We start from the raw sequence: 20,735 nt of genomic DNA on the forward strand, positions 1-20,735 counted from the left end.
ACCTTTTAATATACATTTATTTTTTGCCGACACGAAAAAAACGGACATGTGTTTCGGTTGTGGAAGGATCGTTTTAAGAATTTCCGAGATGATACTATCTGTGTTTTTTTTTCTCCGGCGCGCGAACAAGATTGTTTGACCTGTAAATATTAACGTCTCGCACCTGTTATATTTATATATATGTATGTGCGTGTGTTTTTGTTTGTTTATTTGCTTTGGCGTCGAGTAATTCAATATTTTGTGGGTGCGCTCTCTTAAGTTAAATATTTTTCTTAGCGACTGTTAATTCGCGGTCGCGTTTACAAGCGCTCGTGAGAGTTTGTCCGTTTGTCATCGTTGTTAATTGGGTCTCAAATCCCAGTTTTTTGTATTTCGAAATTTTCCTCGTCTTTATATAATGTAATTTTACTTTTGCTTCGCAGTAAAATATACTGTTTTAAGCAAAATAACGCTGAGCCAATAGTATCAGGTCATAGATTGCTAATGCTCCATAATCGTATCATAGTTTTTTATGCATAGACTTGCTCATTAGCTCATCTTATTATTGGCTATTGTGGATGATTATCGTATCGTATCTAATCGAACCTTACTAAATAAATAATTTTATAATGCCCCCAAGAGTTCAAAATTCATCTTAAATTAAACGAATATTTGACGTTAAATGAATAAATTTCGTTTAAAACGTGTCGCACGACGAATGGAACGTATTCACAAATAACGGTATTTTAAAACAAATTTACCCTTAATTGCGAGATTATCACGTCTTCCGTTCGATAGTGTAATCGACTTGTAATAAAGCCCATAATGCTTTTAATGCAATTTATCGCTACTTTATATTTATAAATATCTGCTAACATAAGTATTTATTAATACGTTTGGAATTTCAAAGGATGTTGATTAACACGGCAGTTTATTATATTATATACACACAGTTATTATTAAAATATATAATAACATATACACTTTTATATATGCTGTAAGCGAGCGTTCCCGCTACGTCAGCGAGAGTATTGTTTCTTGCTTTTGACTTCTGAGAAGTGATTTGAATTGTTTTTTTTTGTGCTCTCATATTGGGCATTATTCGATTTTAATATATTTCGTAAAAGTCGTAAAATAAAGTCGCTGCCGTCGTAATGAAAATAATCGGTTACTTGATCCCTGTACGATGAAATGCTTCGTATTGATCTGAAAAATACTTCGATTTCCTCTAGTTCCAATGAAACTAGATAAAGTATCTTCCAGTTATGGTTTGACCCTCCAGGCATGTAATCCATCATAAATATGGAGGTGGTAAACATCTCTTCTTCTACTGTTCTATTTAGGTTGATAGTGAAGAACTCACGTCAACGGTAGTAACAAATGTTTACAAATAAAGTACAGAAGATAATTCCAGTTCCAGCACGTTTGTTTTAATTACGACATATTAAACGAAGAAAAACTAGCCCTATTTATGTATTTGAAATCCAGCTACAATTCTTTATATCTCAGAAATTAAAATTCTCTCTTAACCCTTTCACCGCGGCTGTTATTTTTGCGCGCCATTTCTAAATTTGCTAATATGTGGGGGAGCACCTATTTATATCACAAGTTATATAAATATTATTTCAATAAATTAAAATGTTTTTCAACCTTAAATTATACATAAAAACATATTACAAGGCTCAAGGGTTCATGACACTTTTAAGTGCCCAATGCATACTGGCGATATTCTTGCTGACTTCCATAGGTGTCATCCGCGGTCAAAGGGTTAATAAATCCTTCTTTCAGTAGTTTTTCTTTCAATATAAATATCAGCGTCTGATTGAAAAGAGAGACTATATTTTGAACCCGTTTATATTACATAGTTTCATATCATTAATGAAATCGACTTTTTTCTTCAGTTACAGCGGTTCTAAGCCACCCACTGCTATGTTTTATTTAGTTGGTTGCGTTTTGTCAGTTTGTTGTTAATGAAGGACGAAATATTTTAAAAGTGTCTTTATGATTTATGCTTGTGTTAGATCATAGTGTCATGTTTTATATTATTTTTTTAAAAAGTCGATAACTATTTCAGAAATTTCCACAAAAGTCTCAAATTAACGCATTTCTTTCAAAATCATAGTGATAACCGCATAAAAAGGTTTAATCTCACGGTGTTGAACTTCTCTCCTTAAATAAAAGTCATGGTTTTGCATCACATCGTGCCTTGTAGGGCTTGTCGGACTGAAAGACCAGCGAAACACTATTAGTCCAGTCAAATAAGGCGAAATAAAGGCTAAACCTCGGAATGAAAGATACCAAGCTGAAATTTTGCACAGACCTTCGTTTTGTTGTTCTAAGGAGAGGGTGAAAAGTCTCATAAAATATCGTGTCTGCTAATCAAGATATCAAAGGTCAAAGGTCACAAAATTTGTTTTTTTGCAAATATCTCGCGTTTTATGCGTTGCACGTCATTAGATGCTTCACAAAACTTGTAAAGCATAAAATTATCTACAAGTTTAGTTATTATATTTGTTTTGTATCATTAACCGTTTTTGAGATATAGCGCGAAGAGTGGGAGGCGTACATTCGTTTATAGAATCCAGCGAGTATTTCTACCTGCTTAACTTGGTATAAGCTTTGAAAAAGTAAACAATCGTGAAAAAAGTTGTCTCGGCAAGTCGTTTGAACCATAATTTTATTACTTTCTTCATTTATTAGGAATTAAAAATGAAATATTGCTCGACAAGAAATTTGTGCGAAAAAATTGAAAGAGTTGAGAGATGTCCTTACGGAGTATGTACCAGATGATAAGAAGATCATTTCCAAATTAAGAGAAAAATATTTAACTGATATTATAGTTATAACAAAGATTGGATCATTCCCTATTTTTTCTTTTCGCGATGCTCAAGCTTAAGTTTTATCCATAGCTTGGTATGAAAATAAAAAAGGCACTTTGGAAGAAGAGCACTTGCGCGTAGGGGAAGCTGCTGCGGCGATTATTAGAGAAGATATTCGATCTTCTGTTGTTGAGACCAAGTCTTATCCGCCCCGAGTAAAATATTAATGAAGATATTCCGAAAACTTTATTACATTTTCTGCAAGAAGTTATTATAAAGAACAGAAAAGGAAAGACGGGGCATTTTAAAACTAAATACACGGCTATAAGTCATGCTATAATGACTTCCATACGAAAACGGTCCTTTTCTTCGCAGTTATTAATAGGCCTATCTGTATTTCTTCATAGAAAAAATACAGATAGGCCAAACATCCAAAAAGACTTTTGGATGTTTTGTCAAGTTTAGGTTTTTTCGCTTCATATAGTGATACTGTAAAATGTTAAATTTCAGCTGTTTATCACCCACAGCCTCGTAATCAACCATCATAGTCAAGTGCCTTAGTACAGTATGCAGCAGATAATGCAGAAAAATATTTATACTCTTGATGGCTATAATACTGTTCATATAATGGGAATGATAAAAATAATAACTCCAAAATCTGAAGTTATATCTGATGATTGCATAAAGAAATTTACAACAAAACCAAGTGCAAAGGAGTTAGCAGCACTATCACATATACCCCTTCTAGTGTATGAAAATCATGTCGTACCCGGATTGAGCAAGAGATTCAAGTTCAAAATTTTAATGATGTAGAAGAACTAACCGAACAAATATTTAATGTAGTTGATTTGTTGTGGAAGTACGGAAAGTGGAAAAATATCTCACCGTTGCCAGGGTGGAATGGATTTATTGAACAACTTACAAAAAACAATGAGAACTTTGTAACTTCTCGGATTCTGTTTCTTAGTTTTATTCACCATCCTGTGAGTAATATGGACACAATTTACACCACATTACAGTGTGCTATAAACACTGCCAAGAAACATGAACAAAGAACATGCTTAATAACTTTTGATCAGCCGTTGTACATAAAAGCACGTGAAATCGTAGCAGCTTCAGATGCTAGCTCAGGCTTGTCCAGAGTAGTTGTGAAACTAGGAGGCTTTCATATGCTTATGTCTTTTATTGGATGCATAGGGTATATAATGAATGGAAGCGGAATCAAGGAAGCTCTCAGTACAATTTATGCATCGAATTCTGTCGACAAAATGTTGGATGGTCCCGCTTTTGCAAGAAGTATCAGAGGCCATACGTATTACTTTTTGCATTATCGATGATGATTTTTGAAGATATGGAGATTGAAAGTTATAATGCTTGAGATAGGTTCATTCAGCAGATAGCAATTTGCGATGTTTTCTACGAAACTGTGGAAGAATGTACAGGTAACTCTGGCTCCGTAGTTTACATAGCGTTATCCTATAAACGGATGCGCGCTTCCTACTCCCCGCGCTATATCTCGAAAACCATTAACCATACGAAGAAATAAATTAAAACAAACTTGTAGAGAATTTTATTTTCTATAAGTTTTGTTAAATATTTAATGACATGCGACGCAAAAGAGGCGAGATATTTGCAAAAAAACGATTTTTATGACCTTTGACCTTTAATATCTTGATTAGCAGACACGATATCTTTTGAGACTTTTCACCATATATTTAGAACGCCAAAACAAAGGTCTGTGAAAAATTTCAGCTTGTTATCTTTCATTCCGAGGTTAAACCCTTATTTGACTGGACTATATTGATTTCGTTATTTTACCTTTTTAATTGTTAGTCAACAAGTAGTCTTACCCCTCCCCCCCCCCGCGTCCGTGCATTGCGGAAGCGAACGGTATAAGACCGGGCGGGAGTGTCCCAAATAAATCAGAACAGATAGTATTTTTATTATACACGATAGTGTTCATATACACGAATTTTCTCTTGCTTTTAACAATATTTTCACAAGCCGTAAAAATGTCGCATATTATTTCTTTAAATTTAAATGGTCTCCAAAGTTTTTTTTAATAAAATAATAATTATTTGTTGGACTTTTTGCCGAGATTAAAATTTCATCCGCTCATCCAGAACGTCGGAACAGCGCTGAAAAAAACCAACTCCTCCGCTCATCCATCACAGTCTTTACTTAAGAAAATACAGTCGTAATTATTTACAACTTGAATTTTGTCCGCGGGCATTATGTCGCCCGTTGGTGCGCTGCCAAGTCGCGCGTTAACTCGCACCGACGAGCCCAACAAATTGATGTTGTTTGATTAACTCTGGCCTCTACTAGTGTTTCGGTGGCATGCGCCGCCGAGAGATATGTTTCTTTATCTCGAACCGCCGTCGACAGACGCGTGTAATTCTTGGCCCGCGTCTCGACAATGTTTCCCCTTTGACGACGCTCTCCTTCCCACTCTCTCTACGTTGAAATGCTAATTTAACAATTTTCAAAATGTGACATATCGCCTCGCGTTTCTGTTTTTTCAGCTCTCCATGCGAAAATAAATTAGCAATTTTTCCGCTCGCGCGGAAGACGTATGTATGATACGGTTCATGAAACTTGTAAATAAATAAGAAATACGAGTTCTCCCCCGTATCGCGCTCGCTTTATGCAAAACATCCTCTCGCATTGTCGGCGCGTATGTACAGCTTTTGTTTTGTTGTTTTATTTTTTTCCTCCGCCTCCGCGTTCGCTATTTATTTTTCAATTTATGTACGCCGGCGCTCCGCCCCTCGACCTGCCCGAGGACTTCCGTCTCCCGGGGCCCTCTGAGACCCCCACCCTCGCTGCCTCCGGCGGCGGTACCCTTTTGACTTTCTCGTTTACTACCCGCGCACGTCGTTCCGCCACCCTCAGGTTGTAAACTTTCTCCGCAAGCCGTTCGCTTTTCACATCATCTCGGGGATCTCGCTTTTTATTACCTATTTACCCTTTTTGCCTTCCATCAGAGCGCAAAAAGTATCTGCCCCGGCAGGAGGAGCAGGGACGCGTTAACGTTTCTCGCCCCGCCGAGACCGATTACACCCGCGATCGAAATCGATGCGTTCGTTCTTTATTGGAAAGGCTCAAAAAGCAAAAAAACGCACCCCTCTATATTCAATCCAATTTTCTTTGCTATAAAAAATGTGTCACCCAGCTTCGTCCGAGAGACTATGCATTCACAATCTCACTCTTAAAGAGACAACCACGAATAACAAATATATTCATACTTTTATTTTCTAAAGTATTAACAGTTTTTTCTTCTATTGTTCAATATAAAAGAAGAAATAAATTTAATTATTATTTTTTCAATAAAAATATATAATTCGTTTTATTTAACAGAGTCACTTTGAGGCTTATCTCGTATTTCACAACTGTATTTCATTGCTCCGCTTGCGCCGATAAAAGTTGTCACGCATGGACGTCTTCAAATTGTTATCGCATACCTAAACGATTGATAAATTATTGATTTTGATAGCTTATAATTTTCGCTATTTCAAAATGTAAAAAAATATAGTAATATTTCTAGTTTCTCTAAATTTGTTTTAAGTATAGAAAGGAGTAATGATAAATATATCTTGTACTTTGTGAAGTGGCGTACACCCAAAGTTGTAATCTCTTTTTCACTTATGAATAATGACGAACTGTATAGACCTCAAAGTGACTCTGTTAAAAAAACTGATTTGATTTTTTAATACTAAAAACGATTGGTCCGCTAAATACTACACATTCTTCTACGTATTATTATTAAAATATAATGCCAGCTGTATTTTACTCATTTGTCAAGATAATAAACTACTAGTTATGCATATACAAACTTACCCTACCCCATAAGGGCTTAGCCCAGTTTATTTATTTGAAATTGAACGAATACAATCCGTACTCTTTAATACTTATTATGCTGTTTCAAATTCTTATTTAACAGATTAATTCACAACTAAAACATCGTGTCGAAAGAAACAATAAAACTTTGAACAACAGATTTTAGTACATATATATAAAAGACTAACGTCGTATTTGTACTATGACCATAATTCCTTTCTAGATAGATTTATTATCGCGTTCTAGCAAAAACTCCAACCGCTGACAAATTTTCACCCCACTTAAATAATTTCGTCGCACGCCACGGCGAACTTTACGCTTTTTCGATATACCGTTTCACAAAGCGCCTCAAATCCCGCCGGGATCGTGTTTTATTCGACGTTATGTTTTCTTTATTTATTCGCCGCCCGCGCCCGGTTAGTATTTCATATTTATACGCTTGTCTCGTGACAGTCGAAATGGTTGTTAACTTCTTCTCCGTTCGCACGGGTGGAACGGGAAATCCGCCCCCCGATGCCGAGGGGGCGATTCTTCGGATCGCGGAACCCCCTTGTTCCTCTCTCTTGCTCCTCGCTCACCTTTTCGCCGGGTATGTACGGTGCGCGCCCCGTAATGCTTCAATTTGATAAATTGATACCCGCTTGTGTTTCCATTAGGCGAATTGAAACTGTTCACATTGTTTGATGAAGCCGAACAAATCAAACGTATTAATCATTCGCCCACTGGATGCTTGCTATTTCGGGCCGGGTTTGTTGTGATGTGTGACACCCCTGCCGCCGGCAGCGAACGTCGAATTGCCCGGAAAACGCATCGTCAAACAAAACTGCTGTTTTCACAGTGGAGCGGTTAACGCGGCAGTTAAATGCAGTCCGGGAATGTTTTCACGCTCCATTTAAACTCTCTTCGGTACTCTCGACAGCGGAATGATACTAATTTAATGGATTCGCCTAGATTTGCATTACTAACAATTTTCTTGCCACGGTATATTTCGTAGCCCAGTGACATTTATTTTTAGAATTAAAAATAAATTATGTTAACGACTTGTCAGAGACTCTTATAACCCAAAAGGAGCCCCCGGGTTCCATTTACGGTGCATTTTGACCTACGTCACAACAGAACAACATTGAATTAATTTTATTAGCAAACTGACATTTTTATACGAAGTAATTTTTTTGCATCTCACTGCATTTAATAAACAAAAATAGTTTTTGTGAAGCTCTACACATCATTTGTTATTAAAAGATACGCTTCATATATTACAAAGGCACAAGTAGCTAATGACAGCCCTGGCGACGTTGAAAATAAGCACATTAATTTTAGATATTTTTAAGATAGCTGTTCAAGCGGTTGTAGGTTTAATGGTTTCTCCATAGACGACTTTGTAGCGTAAGTTACAAACTGTATATGCACCGTATGTGACGCTTGGCATTACGGGCGTGTAGCGCTCCGCATGAGGCGCATGGCATTGGAACGGTTAATAGACGTGCGATACCCACATTTTAAGTTGAATATATTAAGGACGGAATAGCATAGTCCGTAACGTCTCAGACTAGTAACTCCGAGGTTGCTGGTTCGAGCTCCGGCAGCGGTACTCGAATTTTTATTTATAAAAAATGCACTATTATTAAAAACCGCACTAGCTGGATTGACATCCATTGATTATAAATTATAATACACATAATAATATAAATGTTACCGATTCCTAATCTGGTAGTTAATATTCATTATTTTGAATTGACTTACCCAGTACGCATTGGCTTACGCCTATCAGGATATAACGGAAGATTTAAAAATAAATAAATATGTTATTATGTGTGTATCGATCATCAGAGTCACTTTAACGCATACTATTGTCATTATTATAAAAAATATACCATCGCAAACGTTTATATTGCGTAAATATGTACATATTTATGTACTGGCCTTACATATGTTTGCTTACCCTAATGTTTCATGATTTGTTTGAGTTGATATTAACTTATATCTTATCATTTGATATGATGAAATTGCTTTTTTCAGTATTGATTTATTATGTTTCAATCTCGAGACGCCTGAATCGATTCCGTATTCTGCGTCGTACGCGCTCTAAAAAGATAAAATCGTGCAAAAACACAAACAGAGCCTTTCGACTCTGTCGACTGGTGGCAATAAATAAAACCCGTCTCTGTTGTTTCGTGCAGAATGTACTTTATAATGAATTTTAATTCATATATACACATGAAGTTTGTCATGTATACCTACTCATAGGCTCAGATTAATCTCATTTTATTATTTGCCACAATGTAATTCGCCAGACAATGAAAATAGGTATAAATCTTTCTTACACACAGTGTACGTTTTGCGTTAGTAAAACATCAAAACAGCATTTGTATTGTGATACATAAAAGGTTATACGTAACATACGCCTGTATTGAATGTAAGTATAACAATGCTAGACATTTGCGAATTGTTATATAAACATGTACGACGTGGGATTATAAAGAAGCGTTTATTGGAACGATAAGTCTTTATGGTGCAGAATTAAAAATATAAATAATACGAATAAAAAGAAACAGACATAGTAGAAATGGTACAAGGTGTATGCAGTGTATGTACGCGTCATAAAAGGCGAAGTGGGCGGCTGTAAAACGAAATTATCTTTCTAAACGTGTCGCAGTAGCAGCAGAGGAGCATACACACAGTCGGGCGTGTTTACACAGCCAGCCAGAGCGCACACAAACGGCGGACAACCGACTTTTGCCGGGCCATAAAAGCGTCAACGGCAGCGTAAAATCGCGCATAAGATTTTTGACACGAAGCCAACGAACGCGACCGGAGAAATAATCTCGAAATTAAACTGTCGAGATATTGTCGAGTCGAGAAATAATTATTTACAACGCAAAGCAGGCGAAACTTTCCTTAGCGTCGAGTTTCTAGATCTAGGGTTAGTAGGCTAATAATGACGGGCTTAATCACGGCCAGATAGTGGTAACGTTTATTATGTGAATATACCGCTTTCAAATGATGAACAAATTATATTTACCAATCTGAATAACTAAACATAAAAAAAAGTTTTTTAATATTAAATTTTTATATTCTACTCGTTTTCTTTTTATTATTTGAGAATATGCGAGATGTGACGTCTGTGTACATTTTCACCTGTAGAAATATATATCTACTAGTGAAAATATATTTTGACTTCACTAGTGAAAATATAACTAAATTGAATAATACATATTCCCTGTGTAACATTTGTAGATCATGTAAATAAATAATGATGACAAGTATGTAAATGTATCTACATATTTAATAGCACTTGCCAGATAAATTATATTTTCACTGGTAAAAATATATATCTACCGGTGAAAATGTATTCTGATGTGATTCCACTGAAATGACATGTTTTTCGCGATAGTTTTTTCTTAGATTTTATTTGAGGAATAACCCGCGAATTTCTGGTTTAGAATCATGGACATGTTTTCAGATTTTTTCATTGAAGGGGACAAAGTTTTTTTTTAATATTTCGATTCATAGTATTTTATGACATGCATTTTTCTGACCAAATTACGTCCCTGCCTTTTTGCCGCTTCACTGGCGACAAATTGACACGGACCGGTCGCCCGCATCGATAGCGTTCTTTTTGTCGCGCTCCTCGCGTGCCCGACGATCGGTCTTGCAAATACATTCATACGTTCAAAGGACCTACCAGTCGGATCGTCAAACATGAGAGCGCCCCTGCCGGAATGCGCTAATGGACGACGGACGGTGCCCGGCTCTAGCGTTGCGCGTCGATCCGTCCCGTCGCCATAATTCGATCAGCCGCCGAATCAATTCGTTCGGCCGGTCGGGAGTGGTCATGAATAATTCAAGCCGGCCAATAATTTATAGGCGGGCCGACATTAGCATTCATGCCGGCCGCCGGCACCGTCTCCGAGCGCCATTTGTCCTGTCCGTTTTGTTTGGTTTGCTCGAAGGGAAAAGCTTCCGACCGATTGCGCTTTCGGTGCACTCTCTCTCTTCGGATTCGAAGTGTCGCTCGAAACAATGCACGGATAAATCGAGGCGGAAAAAAACGCAGATGCTCGAAACCGATTAGGAGTGAATCGAAGTGAAAAATGCGGTCGAAGTGGTTCTGTACTGCCGAATCGAATGCAAGGAGATGTCTCACAGAAATAACAATATCATAATGTAATTTTTTTTAAGTGTTCAGTATTTAACGCATGTCTTCTTACTGTCTTCTGCGTGTCTAGATAGTTATTGTTATAAATTTTGCGGGTACTCGATGAAAATCGGTATTTATGGGTCAGACGACTGACCGTATGGTTTGAAGTAATTTGTAGGAATGCTAACGAACAAAGGACATTCCTCTATTTATATAAGTATGCTAATTAGATGTAAGAAAAGGGGTGTCCGCGTCGTCTTAGTCTAAAAATAGACTTGCTGGATCAAAACTCGTATGAAGGGTCGTTGATCTTACAAAAACAAATAATTATAATATACAACATTATTATACAATAGACATTTTTCGAGGTCGATAATAACATCGTCAACCTCTTTAGTTAACGTACTATATGGGAAATACTTCGAGTTGGGGAGGAGAAAGCTTATTCAATACTTTAATCTTGATAACATTGAAATTTCACCCTAAGCAGGCCCGACGTTAGGTTAAGGCGAGCGAGGCAACCACTTTGGGCCCCGCGCTTTAATAAAACCTTTCTTTGCTACGGACGTCAATTGACGTCAACATAAGATGTTCCACCAATGCTATGGGCGACTATTGAGTTAACCGTTTGAATGCCATAAGAACGTCGGTGTCCGCTTACGAACGACGGCATGAATGCCACTGGACGCGGGTGTCTGTTTCTAGTTTTGTATTTTTTTCTATACTTTTTGTGTATTTAGTGGATTTAATTTTGTTCCTATAATCACAAAAAGGCTCACACAAAAAATTTTAATTTTCAGATATATTTTTTTAAATATATTAAAAAAATTATGGGTATTTGCAAAAAAATGTTTGGCATTCTTAGCATTCGCTTGGCACTAAAAGTGTTAAATCGTTTTACGAGCGTTTTATGAGATTTAGAGACGAAATATTAAAAAAATAATTTAAGGAAATACAGTGCCCATTTTTGGGGAAAAGATAAAAAAAATGTTAGTTTTGATCCCATACCAACTTCGCGCATCAGTGTTGCTACATGTGAAAAAACTCTTTTTTTATCATTTTACCTCATTGAATGTGTTTGATCACATGTGTTTGCAATAAACAAAGAAAGGTAATGAAAAAATGAATAGATTCAGCCAGTATGCGTCTTTCCTTTGTCGTGGCCGTTGTGTTTCTGTTTTTTCTTATATAGTTTTCGATTGTTATTTTTGTATGCAGTGTTACGTAATCAAGTGCTAGTGTTTTTTTAATTGTTTTATTTTTTAACCATATAAATTTTCAGTAGTAACTTTTTATATTATTGAAATTATTTTTTCTAAAATTGGAAGGCAGTTTTGAAAAGTAGACATTTGATTTAATATAAAGTGATTTATTTATTTAAAAAACAATAGTGTTATTTTTAAATATTTTCAATGTTTTAAATTGAATTGCCTACCATATGTACAATAATAAGTGGCAGCATCAAAAAATGGATTGGAGATTAAAAAATGTTACGTGCCGCAACTCAATTTACTACATAGCAGCATTGAGCAGCAAACACAACATGCATAAGTTAAATATTATGAGTAGATATTTTTAATATTTTTACAATCAATTTTTAATGCCTGTATGTAAATTATGCAGCGGTGGTGGGTAATTATTATATTTATCTGTAATCTGTCTCCTACTCCGCGCGAATGTTTTTTTTATTTTTACAAATATTTTTTTGAATTGTATTCTAAAAATAAAACGTGTCCTAATACGTTTTAATTTTTTAGAATTTCGCAAAAACAAGACCGTCTTGCACTAAAACACGTGCGGGTTATTAATGTTCTTTTCCAAATAAAAATGTTTGTATATCGCTTGTCAACAGTACAGATGTTTATATAGTGTATATTATTTCTTACGCCATCTACCTGATTAGCATAATGTTCCTATTATTAATTATTTTTTAGGAAAAAAGCAGACTATAATATTAGTTTATTTTATTTAGCTAATAAAATATTTCTATAATAGATTTAATACTAAAGATTTATATTTAACGGGTTAAAATGCTTTCGCGGTATTTTATTTTTCGTTGGCAATTAGATACAGATTGCAAAGAAAAGAACCCTTTCACTTCGATCGTCAGATTTGGCACAATCAAGCCGTTATCTTAGCATTTTTAGAATCACATTTTTTTGTGAGAAATGTGATTATAATAATTATTATTTTTGGTGTCGAGTTTTGAGATATTACGTTTTTAACGTGTTTTGATGAAAAACTAGCAATGATGAATATATTATATTTATAAACATTCATTGGAATTAATTTCAACGTAAAATATCTACTGTTTACAGAAATTCTATTATATGGGATTATAGATTTAAGGCACATATGATTTAAAATTATTGATATATAGTATGGTTTTTACTTAACTAAAATGCCACTTTTTGTGGATTATTGTAATTAAAAAATATATAATTACGTATTTTTAATATACTTAAAAATCTTAATCAATAACACATAATTTTGAGTTTCAGTGTTTTATATACTATTTTTGAAAAAATAACACTTGCTGTTATATAATATTATATAACACCAAGAAATAGAGTCCCGGGTTGCACAAAACAATAAAATAAAAAACACATTTATAAAACATCTTATACTTAGCGCCTAAATTAAATGTGCGTACCTTTGCAGACGCGCATTTCTCTTTATAGAATACAAAGTACTATTATAATTTCGTGTTGTTTGTGTCACGTCATATTCTCAGTAGATTCAATTATTGGTTTTCATACTTTGTAGCTAGGCTAGATCTGTGGTGGTCTGTACTCGGTGTAGCTTTTCTTGGTGCTCGATGAACTTTGATGTGTCCTAAGTCGGAAGCGAAGTAGTAGGAAAGTCAAGTTCTGATTTGTAGATCCTGATGGGCGTGTATTCCGTAAGGAAGTGTTGTTCATAGGCTATGTTCATATACTTATATACTCTTGGATAGGTGCTTAGCTCTTTCCTACTCTATTACCTTTGGCCAGTGAGCAATTTATTGTATGTTATCTTTCTTATAAGAATAAATTTGATAAAGTTTATAACACATACCTAATATATAAGGACAGCTGAGTTATACGGCAAACTATGCATTTTATTGGGAAAGCTTAGATTAAAATTGCCATGAATGACGCATATATACGTTTCCAGGCGATAACGAGCTTTTGTCAGAAAAAATATATTGCAACAATTTAATTTATTTCAATATAATGATATTCAAAATTTGTATATTTAAAATGTCGTTTATAAACACAGATGCGATGCTGTTTAAAATTTTTACTATTAATTATTTCGTTTTTATATAATTTTTATATAATATAAAAGAATATTCAGTATTTTTTATAGCAGTGGGTAAATTACAAGAATGTGTTGCATTGAATATAAATAAATTTCAACGCAATTATCGCAATTAATCGTAATGGCCTATAAATGGACCATTATCAACAATTGTAATTGTAATTATACTTATCCATAATTGGACTATAATCAATATTAAAACAATGTAATTATCACAATTTTAAAACATTGAACAATTAAATATATAGCTATAATGCCATTATTATATTGTATATAAATTAAATTAATCTGGATAGGGATTATATTGTAAGCTTGTATATTAATTATAAATTGTTATTGTTATGTGTGGTTTTCTTTTCCATGTTATTATTGTGTTATCACTAACATGTTTATGCTGAACTATAAAAATACATTATTTTTAATCAACCGCAGATAAACATGCGTATGTATTGTGGTTTTCCAACAATTAACAAAACGACATTTCCGTCAGCGTACTGGATGTACAATTTTATTGTTTGATTGTGTTTACACTTCTATAATTCCCTTAACCGTGCTAACGGAATTCTATTTTAATCATTTTGACGATGATATCATGGCGTAATAAATACAATTTAAATAAACTAGTTTTATTTAATAATACTGTATTTTTGTATATCACATCACCTTAGTGGTTGTTCGATGATTGTCGCATGCATTATGCATACTAGCTCCGTCGGTCTCGCCGGATTAAGATTTCATCCCCGCAACCCCGAAACAACCGCAGCCGGAACGTGCCATTACGTATGTACGACCGGCCAAATTACCACGTTTGTCCGTCGGCGTCTGTTTAGCATTTATCCGCATTGTCCGACGTCGTACTTGTAATTTATACTACCGGGATTCTGTCGACGTCGAGAAACGTCTCAATGTGAATCATTGAGTAGTGACTGACTTTATCTTGCTTTGCCTCCCGAGTAAAAATCGTATAATATTGCCATAAAGGGGAGATATTGAATATTTCATCAAAGGAGCAGCGAGCGAACGAGCGAAGACCCCGGGGCAACTGAGCAGTTTTCTCCTCGTAGCTACCTGTCCGCAGCTCAGGATTTATGATAGCCGCCAGGTGATTTTTTCCAACGACGTTTAACGCTCGGTCCAATTACGGCTTTATTAATTGGCTTTTTAAGGCGATACGAGGGGAGAGTTTTTGTGCATATTTACGGCTTTCGGTCTTGTAGACTAGAGGCTCATGGTGTGCCAAGAAAGTTCCGGTAGTAGTTTTTATATTTGACCTTTGAAACTATACAACTCACTGCTTTTATTTCGAAAATATTCATAGGTTTTTAAAATATGTGTTTTATGATCTAGTGATATTTATCTTTTAGCTATAGATATGCATAAACGTACGTAAAGTTTTCATTTTATAAAACTATGATTGCTTATACATATTTAATAATTTAATTTTGTGTTCATTAAAGAGCTTGTCTCCTTTACTTGAAATGTTAATTACCGAGTTTTCTAAAAATAAAAATAAAATCTAGCAATTTCCTAGACGCTCGCCATGTGAAAGCATTGCGCCCGCCCGTTTTAATTAACACGTAGCATACAAATTAGCTTTTGAGCCGGTCAATTACGCTATAAATAAAGCTCTTGAATAAATTTTATTGGCTTCGTCGTTTATTGTTTTACGGCTGCGTGGCTCATTATGTTTTGTTTGTTAGAGATACGCAATCTCTTGCCAATATAATTCGTCGGCTTCGCTTTTTCGCATGCCGCTTAATCCGCCGCCCGTCTAATTTATTAGCGTGGCCAAGAAAAGCGAGAGCAACCGCCAGAGATCGGCGAAACCAGCTGCTAGATTCCCATCTGGGGCAATTATCGACACGCAACTGTATTAATATCTCATACAGGTAAAATCAACGCGAGATACGTATCGCATACGCACACGCGCACGCTAATGGCACTTTAATACCGGCCCAGGTCGTATTACGGTAGCAGGTTTTTAATATGTAATTATGAACGGCCAATTATTCCCGTCTCGCGGGAGCCAAGGAGCGAATATATATATAATATATAAAAACGGCTTTTGTAACAAAATGAAAAAGAGTAGGTACATAAGTGAGTGCCGGGCAGGCCGACGGACAAGTCAATTTAGAAGATTAACAGCCGGTAATCAGCGTAAAACAAGGCCAATAAACGTGTTTAAAATACCACAAACCGACACACAACATCTCTTGCCGCCGCGTCGGCAGACTTGAGTGATGACTTGCCTCTCGGCGAGACGAGGATATGAAAGACAGGAAGCGACGTTAAACGCGCCGTGAACTCGATCCTGACATTCCTTTCCCGGGAGAGCGTCTTCAAAAATGCTTGTGATTTGTGGCGATTCCTTTTTTAATTTGTCTGTGTTCCTTCCTACACGGAATAACGGAGACGATACAGGCGCTTAGATTAAGCGAAGACCTATGCCATGAATGATCAATATGCCAACATATTTAAATGAAAAATTGGCTTAGTATATATGTACTCGTGAATTATGAGTCGTCAATTTAATGTGATCACGTAATATTTTCATCTCAAGCGAAACATTTTTCTTTATATAAATTATTTTTTTATTGAGAAAATATATATATATATATTTTTTTTCGATATGCCATATGCAAGAAAGTCATAAATAAAAACCGCCGCTGAAATATATGGAATTTAATATATAACTAAATTAAATTTGAGTGATCAAAATCATTATTTATTACTATGAATTTGTATATGTTTATTAAATAAATTAACTTTCATCACAATGCATTTTTTTACATAATAAAACCAATATCCGGTTTAATATTAAACATGCTAATTCACAGCGTTTTTATCAAAAGTCTGTTGAAAGGCACGATCTGTGTTTAACTTTTTTGTGTATTAATAATGACAAAAATGCTATTTGCATATTTTTGTTTTAAAAAAAAAAAATTATAGATACTTTCTGGTTTTGCTTTTTTTCGGGAATCTTGAGAGAATGAGAGAGAATGCTTATACTGACTGTTAATGAAGCAAGAAAAGCTTCCGTGTGCTTTATATAAGCGAAACCATTGTAGTCGTTTCCTGAATGTCGACAAAACGCAACGCTTTTTGGTTAGGTTTTGAAAATCTACGTCGTCCTCTTCGGATAAAATATAACATTTTGATTCCGAATAATTATGAATGTTATACTTAAAAATATTACATTGCTGAATGACTACGATTCTTCAGCAAATATTTCCCATATTTAAATTGGAAGCAAAAACACAATAATAATCATATTCCATGAGCAGCTCAGAAATTTTGGATAAGGCGATAGCAAGAAGCAGCTCCTAAATTAAATTTGAGTGATCAAAATCATTATTTATTACTATGAATTTGTATATGTTTATTAAATAAATTAACTTTCATCACAATGCATTTTTTTACATAATAAAACCAATATCCGGTTTAATATTAAACATGCTAATTCACAGCGTTTTTATCAAAAGTCTGTTGAAAGGCACGATCTGTGTTTAACTTTTTTGTGTATTAATAATGACAAAAATGCTATTTGCATATTTTTGTTTTAAAAAAAAAAAATTATAGATACTTTCTGGTTTTGCTTTTTTTCGGGAATCTTGAGAGAATGAGAGAGAATGCTTATACTGACTGTTAATGAAGCAAGAAAAGCTTCCGTGTGCTTTATATAAGCGAAACCATTGTAGTCGTTTCCTGAATGTCGACAAAACGCAACGCTTTTTGGTTAGGTTTTGAAAATCTACGTCGTCCTCTTCGGATAAAATATAACATTTTGATTCCGAATAATTATGAATGTTATACTTAAAAATATTACATTGCTGAATGACTACGATTCTTCAGCAAATATTTCCCATATTTAAATTGGAAGCAAAAACACAATAATAATCATATTCCATGAGCAGCTCAGAAATTTTGGATAAGGCGATAGCAAGAAGCAGCTCCTGCATAATGCTCAGTAGAAATCGACAATCGAACAAAGGCACTTTGATAAACAAACACAAGAGAAATCATAATTTTTAGTTTTAAATTATTGTATGTTTCAAAAATTACTTTTTCCCTCGTGTTTGTTTGTTAAAGTACCTTTGTTCAATTGTCGCTTTCTACTGGACATTATGTAGGAATTGTTTTTTTGCGATCTCTTATTGGTCAAAATTCGATTTAGACGTGCTTCATTCGATTCCCTTTTATTACAGGTCATTTTGTTATAAAAAGTCTTAATATGAACGTTAGATAACCGAGCGTTTCCACTGCACGATTGTATTGCTTTTGATGTGGATTTAAACCTCCTTGAATTTGCCCAGAAAGATGCATGTCATTTAATAAAATACTATGAAACTTATATCATATCCTTTTAAATAAGTCCCTGTATTAATTTTCATTCAAAAAAATATATTACGACGGTAAAATATTCATAAAATGTTTTTTTTTTGTCATGGGGCCCAGAATCATTATTTTCTTACTAAAAATACACATTCGGATAACCTGTTTTTATATAACGTACTTTCGGCGTTAACGGATACCCCCTCACCCGCATTAGTCCGTTATATCGAGGTTTTACCGTATTTACAAAGAAATTTAATAACACCTTAATGGCGGCATAATTATTTTATTTTTACAAGTAGATACTACAGAACCCTTTGTTAACTATTTGAACGCGCAAATCGACTACGCAAAAATCAGTAAAAAAATGATTTTGAATTAAAAAGTTTTTTGTGAATAAACATAAAATATAATTTCAAATAAATAAATATTTAAAAAATCAGAACATTTAAACACAGTAACAAGGTAAAATATGCATTTTTCAAGAAAACAATTTAATATTTATTTTTAAACTTCACAAGTCAAAAATGGTTGATTTTACCTATTCCGTAGATTTTTAGTATCAAACAGCGTGTAGTTACTACCTGCCCTATCGGTCAAGTGGTAATGAATTAATTTGAATGTTTCATGTATCTAATTTGTCTTAAATAAAAATACAATCTCACCTCACCCTTTTTTATAAAAGGCTAGGAAGTAGTGCTTCATTTTTAACACACTCTTCGGCGACGATGATGGACAATAAAAATGACGATGAAAATATGGAAAGCTCTCTCTCTCTCGGCATATGTATTCACTTTGACGAAGGCTCTCATGTTACGACACGTCTATGATCTTTATGTCCGTCGTTTTCTCCCTCTCACTCTGCTCATACTTGACATTTCTTTTATTGCCGCGATAACAAGTTGCTCATTCGCCTTTTCCGCTCTATCCGTTGTCTCTCGCGGCTAGGGGAAGCTCTGAATTGTGTCGTAAATAAATGTAGTACACACGCATTATCCGCAACCCCTCCAAGTCCCGCCGAATCAATTATCGCTTAGCGAAATTTCCAAAACAATCAATTATTAACACTCCGATACGCGCATGCAACATTTTTTTCTCACACGCACCAAAGTAATGATAATATTTCTGCCCGGGCTTATTATTCTTTGTGAATCGCTGCTGCCATACTTCAGCGTCAATTCATTATCGTCCCCCCGACTCGCGTATCGACCCTCCGGTTATTGCCTGCAGATACTTACCCTCAATAAAAGGGGAAGCGATTTTTATACCGCGACGGTGAAATATAGATACGGGAAACACCCCACGACGACCCTTCCCTTTGTAACATTTATTTTGTTATAAGCTTACGCAGCTCTGGCACGATAGAAATCTTATTTCTGTCTCGTAATTCTTTTCGTGTATTGATTTTCGACGCGGGCTTTTATACACACACCCGATTCGGTTTGACACAATGTCGATGATATATATTTTTTTACTCGAGGGGTATATAAAAAGTATTGTAACGAAAAAATAAGATACTTCGTATCAATATTGAAAATGATGAAAACATTCAATTTATCGTGTAATAAAAGCCATCACGAATTCCAGCGTTTTAATATGTCAATCTACCACATTGTAATTAATTTCTTACCCACTTACTGTTGCCAGTAAATTGCTTACTTAAATGTGACACTTGTGTTTTCCGTTGGTTTTAACAATTATTTTTAGTTTGACGTTTTATCCAAAGGCACCGTGACACATTCCAATAAGAAAAAAATGTAAAACACTTTTTACGCCACATAGTCCAGTCAAATAAGGGTTTAACCTCGGAATGAAAGATAACAAGCTGAAATTTTGCACAGACCTTTGTTTTGGCGTTCTAAATATATGGTGAAAAGTCTCAAAAGATATCGTGTCTGCTAATCAAGATATTAAAGGTCAAAGGTCATAAAAATCGTTTTTTTGCAAATATCTCGCCTCTTTTGCGTCGCATGTCATTAAATGTTTAACAAAACTTATAGAAAATAAAATTTTCTACAAGTTTGTTTTAATTTATTTCTTCGTATGGTTAATGGTTTTCGAGATATAGCGCGGAGAGTGGGAAGCGCGAATCCGTTTATAGGATAACGCTATGTAAACTAAGGAGCCAGAGTTACCTGTACATTCTTCCACAGTTTCGTAGAAAACATCGCAAGTTGTTATCTGCTGAATGAAGCCATCTAAAGCATTATAACTTTCAATCTCCATATCTTCAAAAATCATCATCGATAATGCAAAAAGTAATACGTATGGCCTCTGATACTTCTTGCAAAAGCGGGACCATCCAACATTTTGTCGACAGA

At 34.9% G+C, this 20,735-nt stretch overlaps 1 protein-coding gene and 1 long non-coding RNA gene across 16 annotated transcripts in view; one reads left to right on the forward strand and one right to left on the reverse strand.

Moving 5' to 3' along the window:
• Positions 1–20,735, forward strand: part of tay (tay bridge kinase) — a 310,160-nt gene that overhangs the window by 229,615 nt on the left and 59,810 nt on the right. Inside the window, exon 1 of one of the 15 annotated variants that reach the window (XM_088183459.1) lies at positions 7,217–12,329. The exons of the other annotated variants lie outside the window; for them this stretch is intronic. Coding sequence (XP_088039585.1) covers positions 12,218–12,329 — 112 coding nt within the window. The 5' untranslated portion in view covers positions 7,217–12,217. Of the gene's footprint in view, positions 1–7,216; positions 12,330–20,735 lie in introns of those variants that run through there. 15 annotated transcript variants of the gene reach the window in all.
• Positions 1,119–7,829, reverse strand: LOC148237017 (uncharacterized). The gene is made up of 3 exons (XR_015809168.1): positions 6,482–7,829; positions 4,595–6,008; positions 1,119–2,221 (listed from the first exon to the last, which is right to left on the reverse strand). It is a non-coding gene; the product is annotated as an uncharacterized LOC148237017 (long non-coding RNA).

The sequence above is a fragment of the Plectrocnemia conspersa genome, unplaced genomic scaffold (assembly GCF_051122295.1).
Source record: "Plectrocnemia conspersa isolate PC_06_02 unplaced genomic scaffold, ASM5112229v1 ptg000003l, whole genome shotgun sequence".
Lineage (NCBI taxonomy): Eukaryota > Metazoa > Arthropoda > Insecta > Trichoptera > Polycentropodidae > Plectrocnemia > Plectrocnemia conspersa.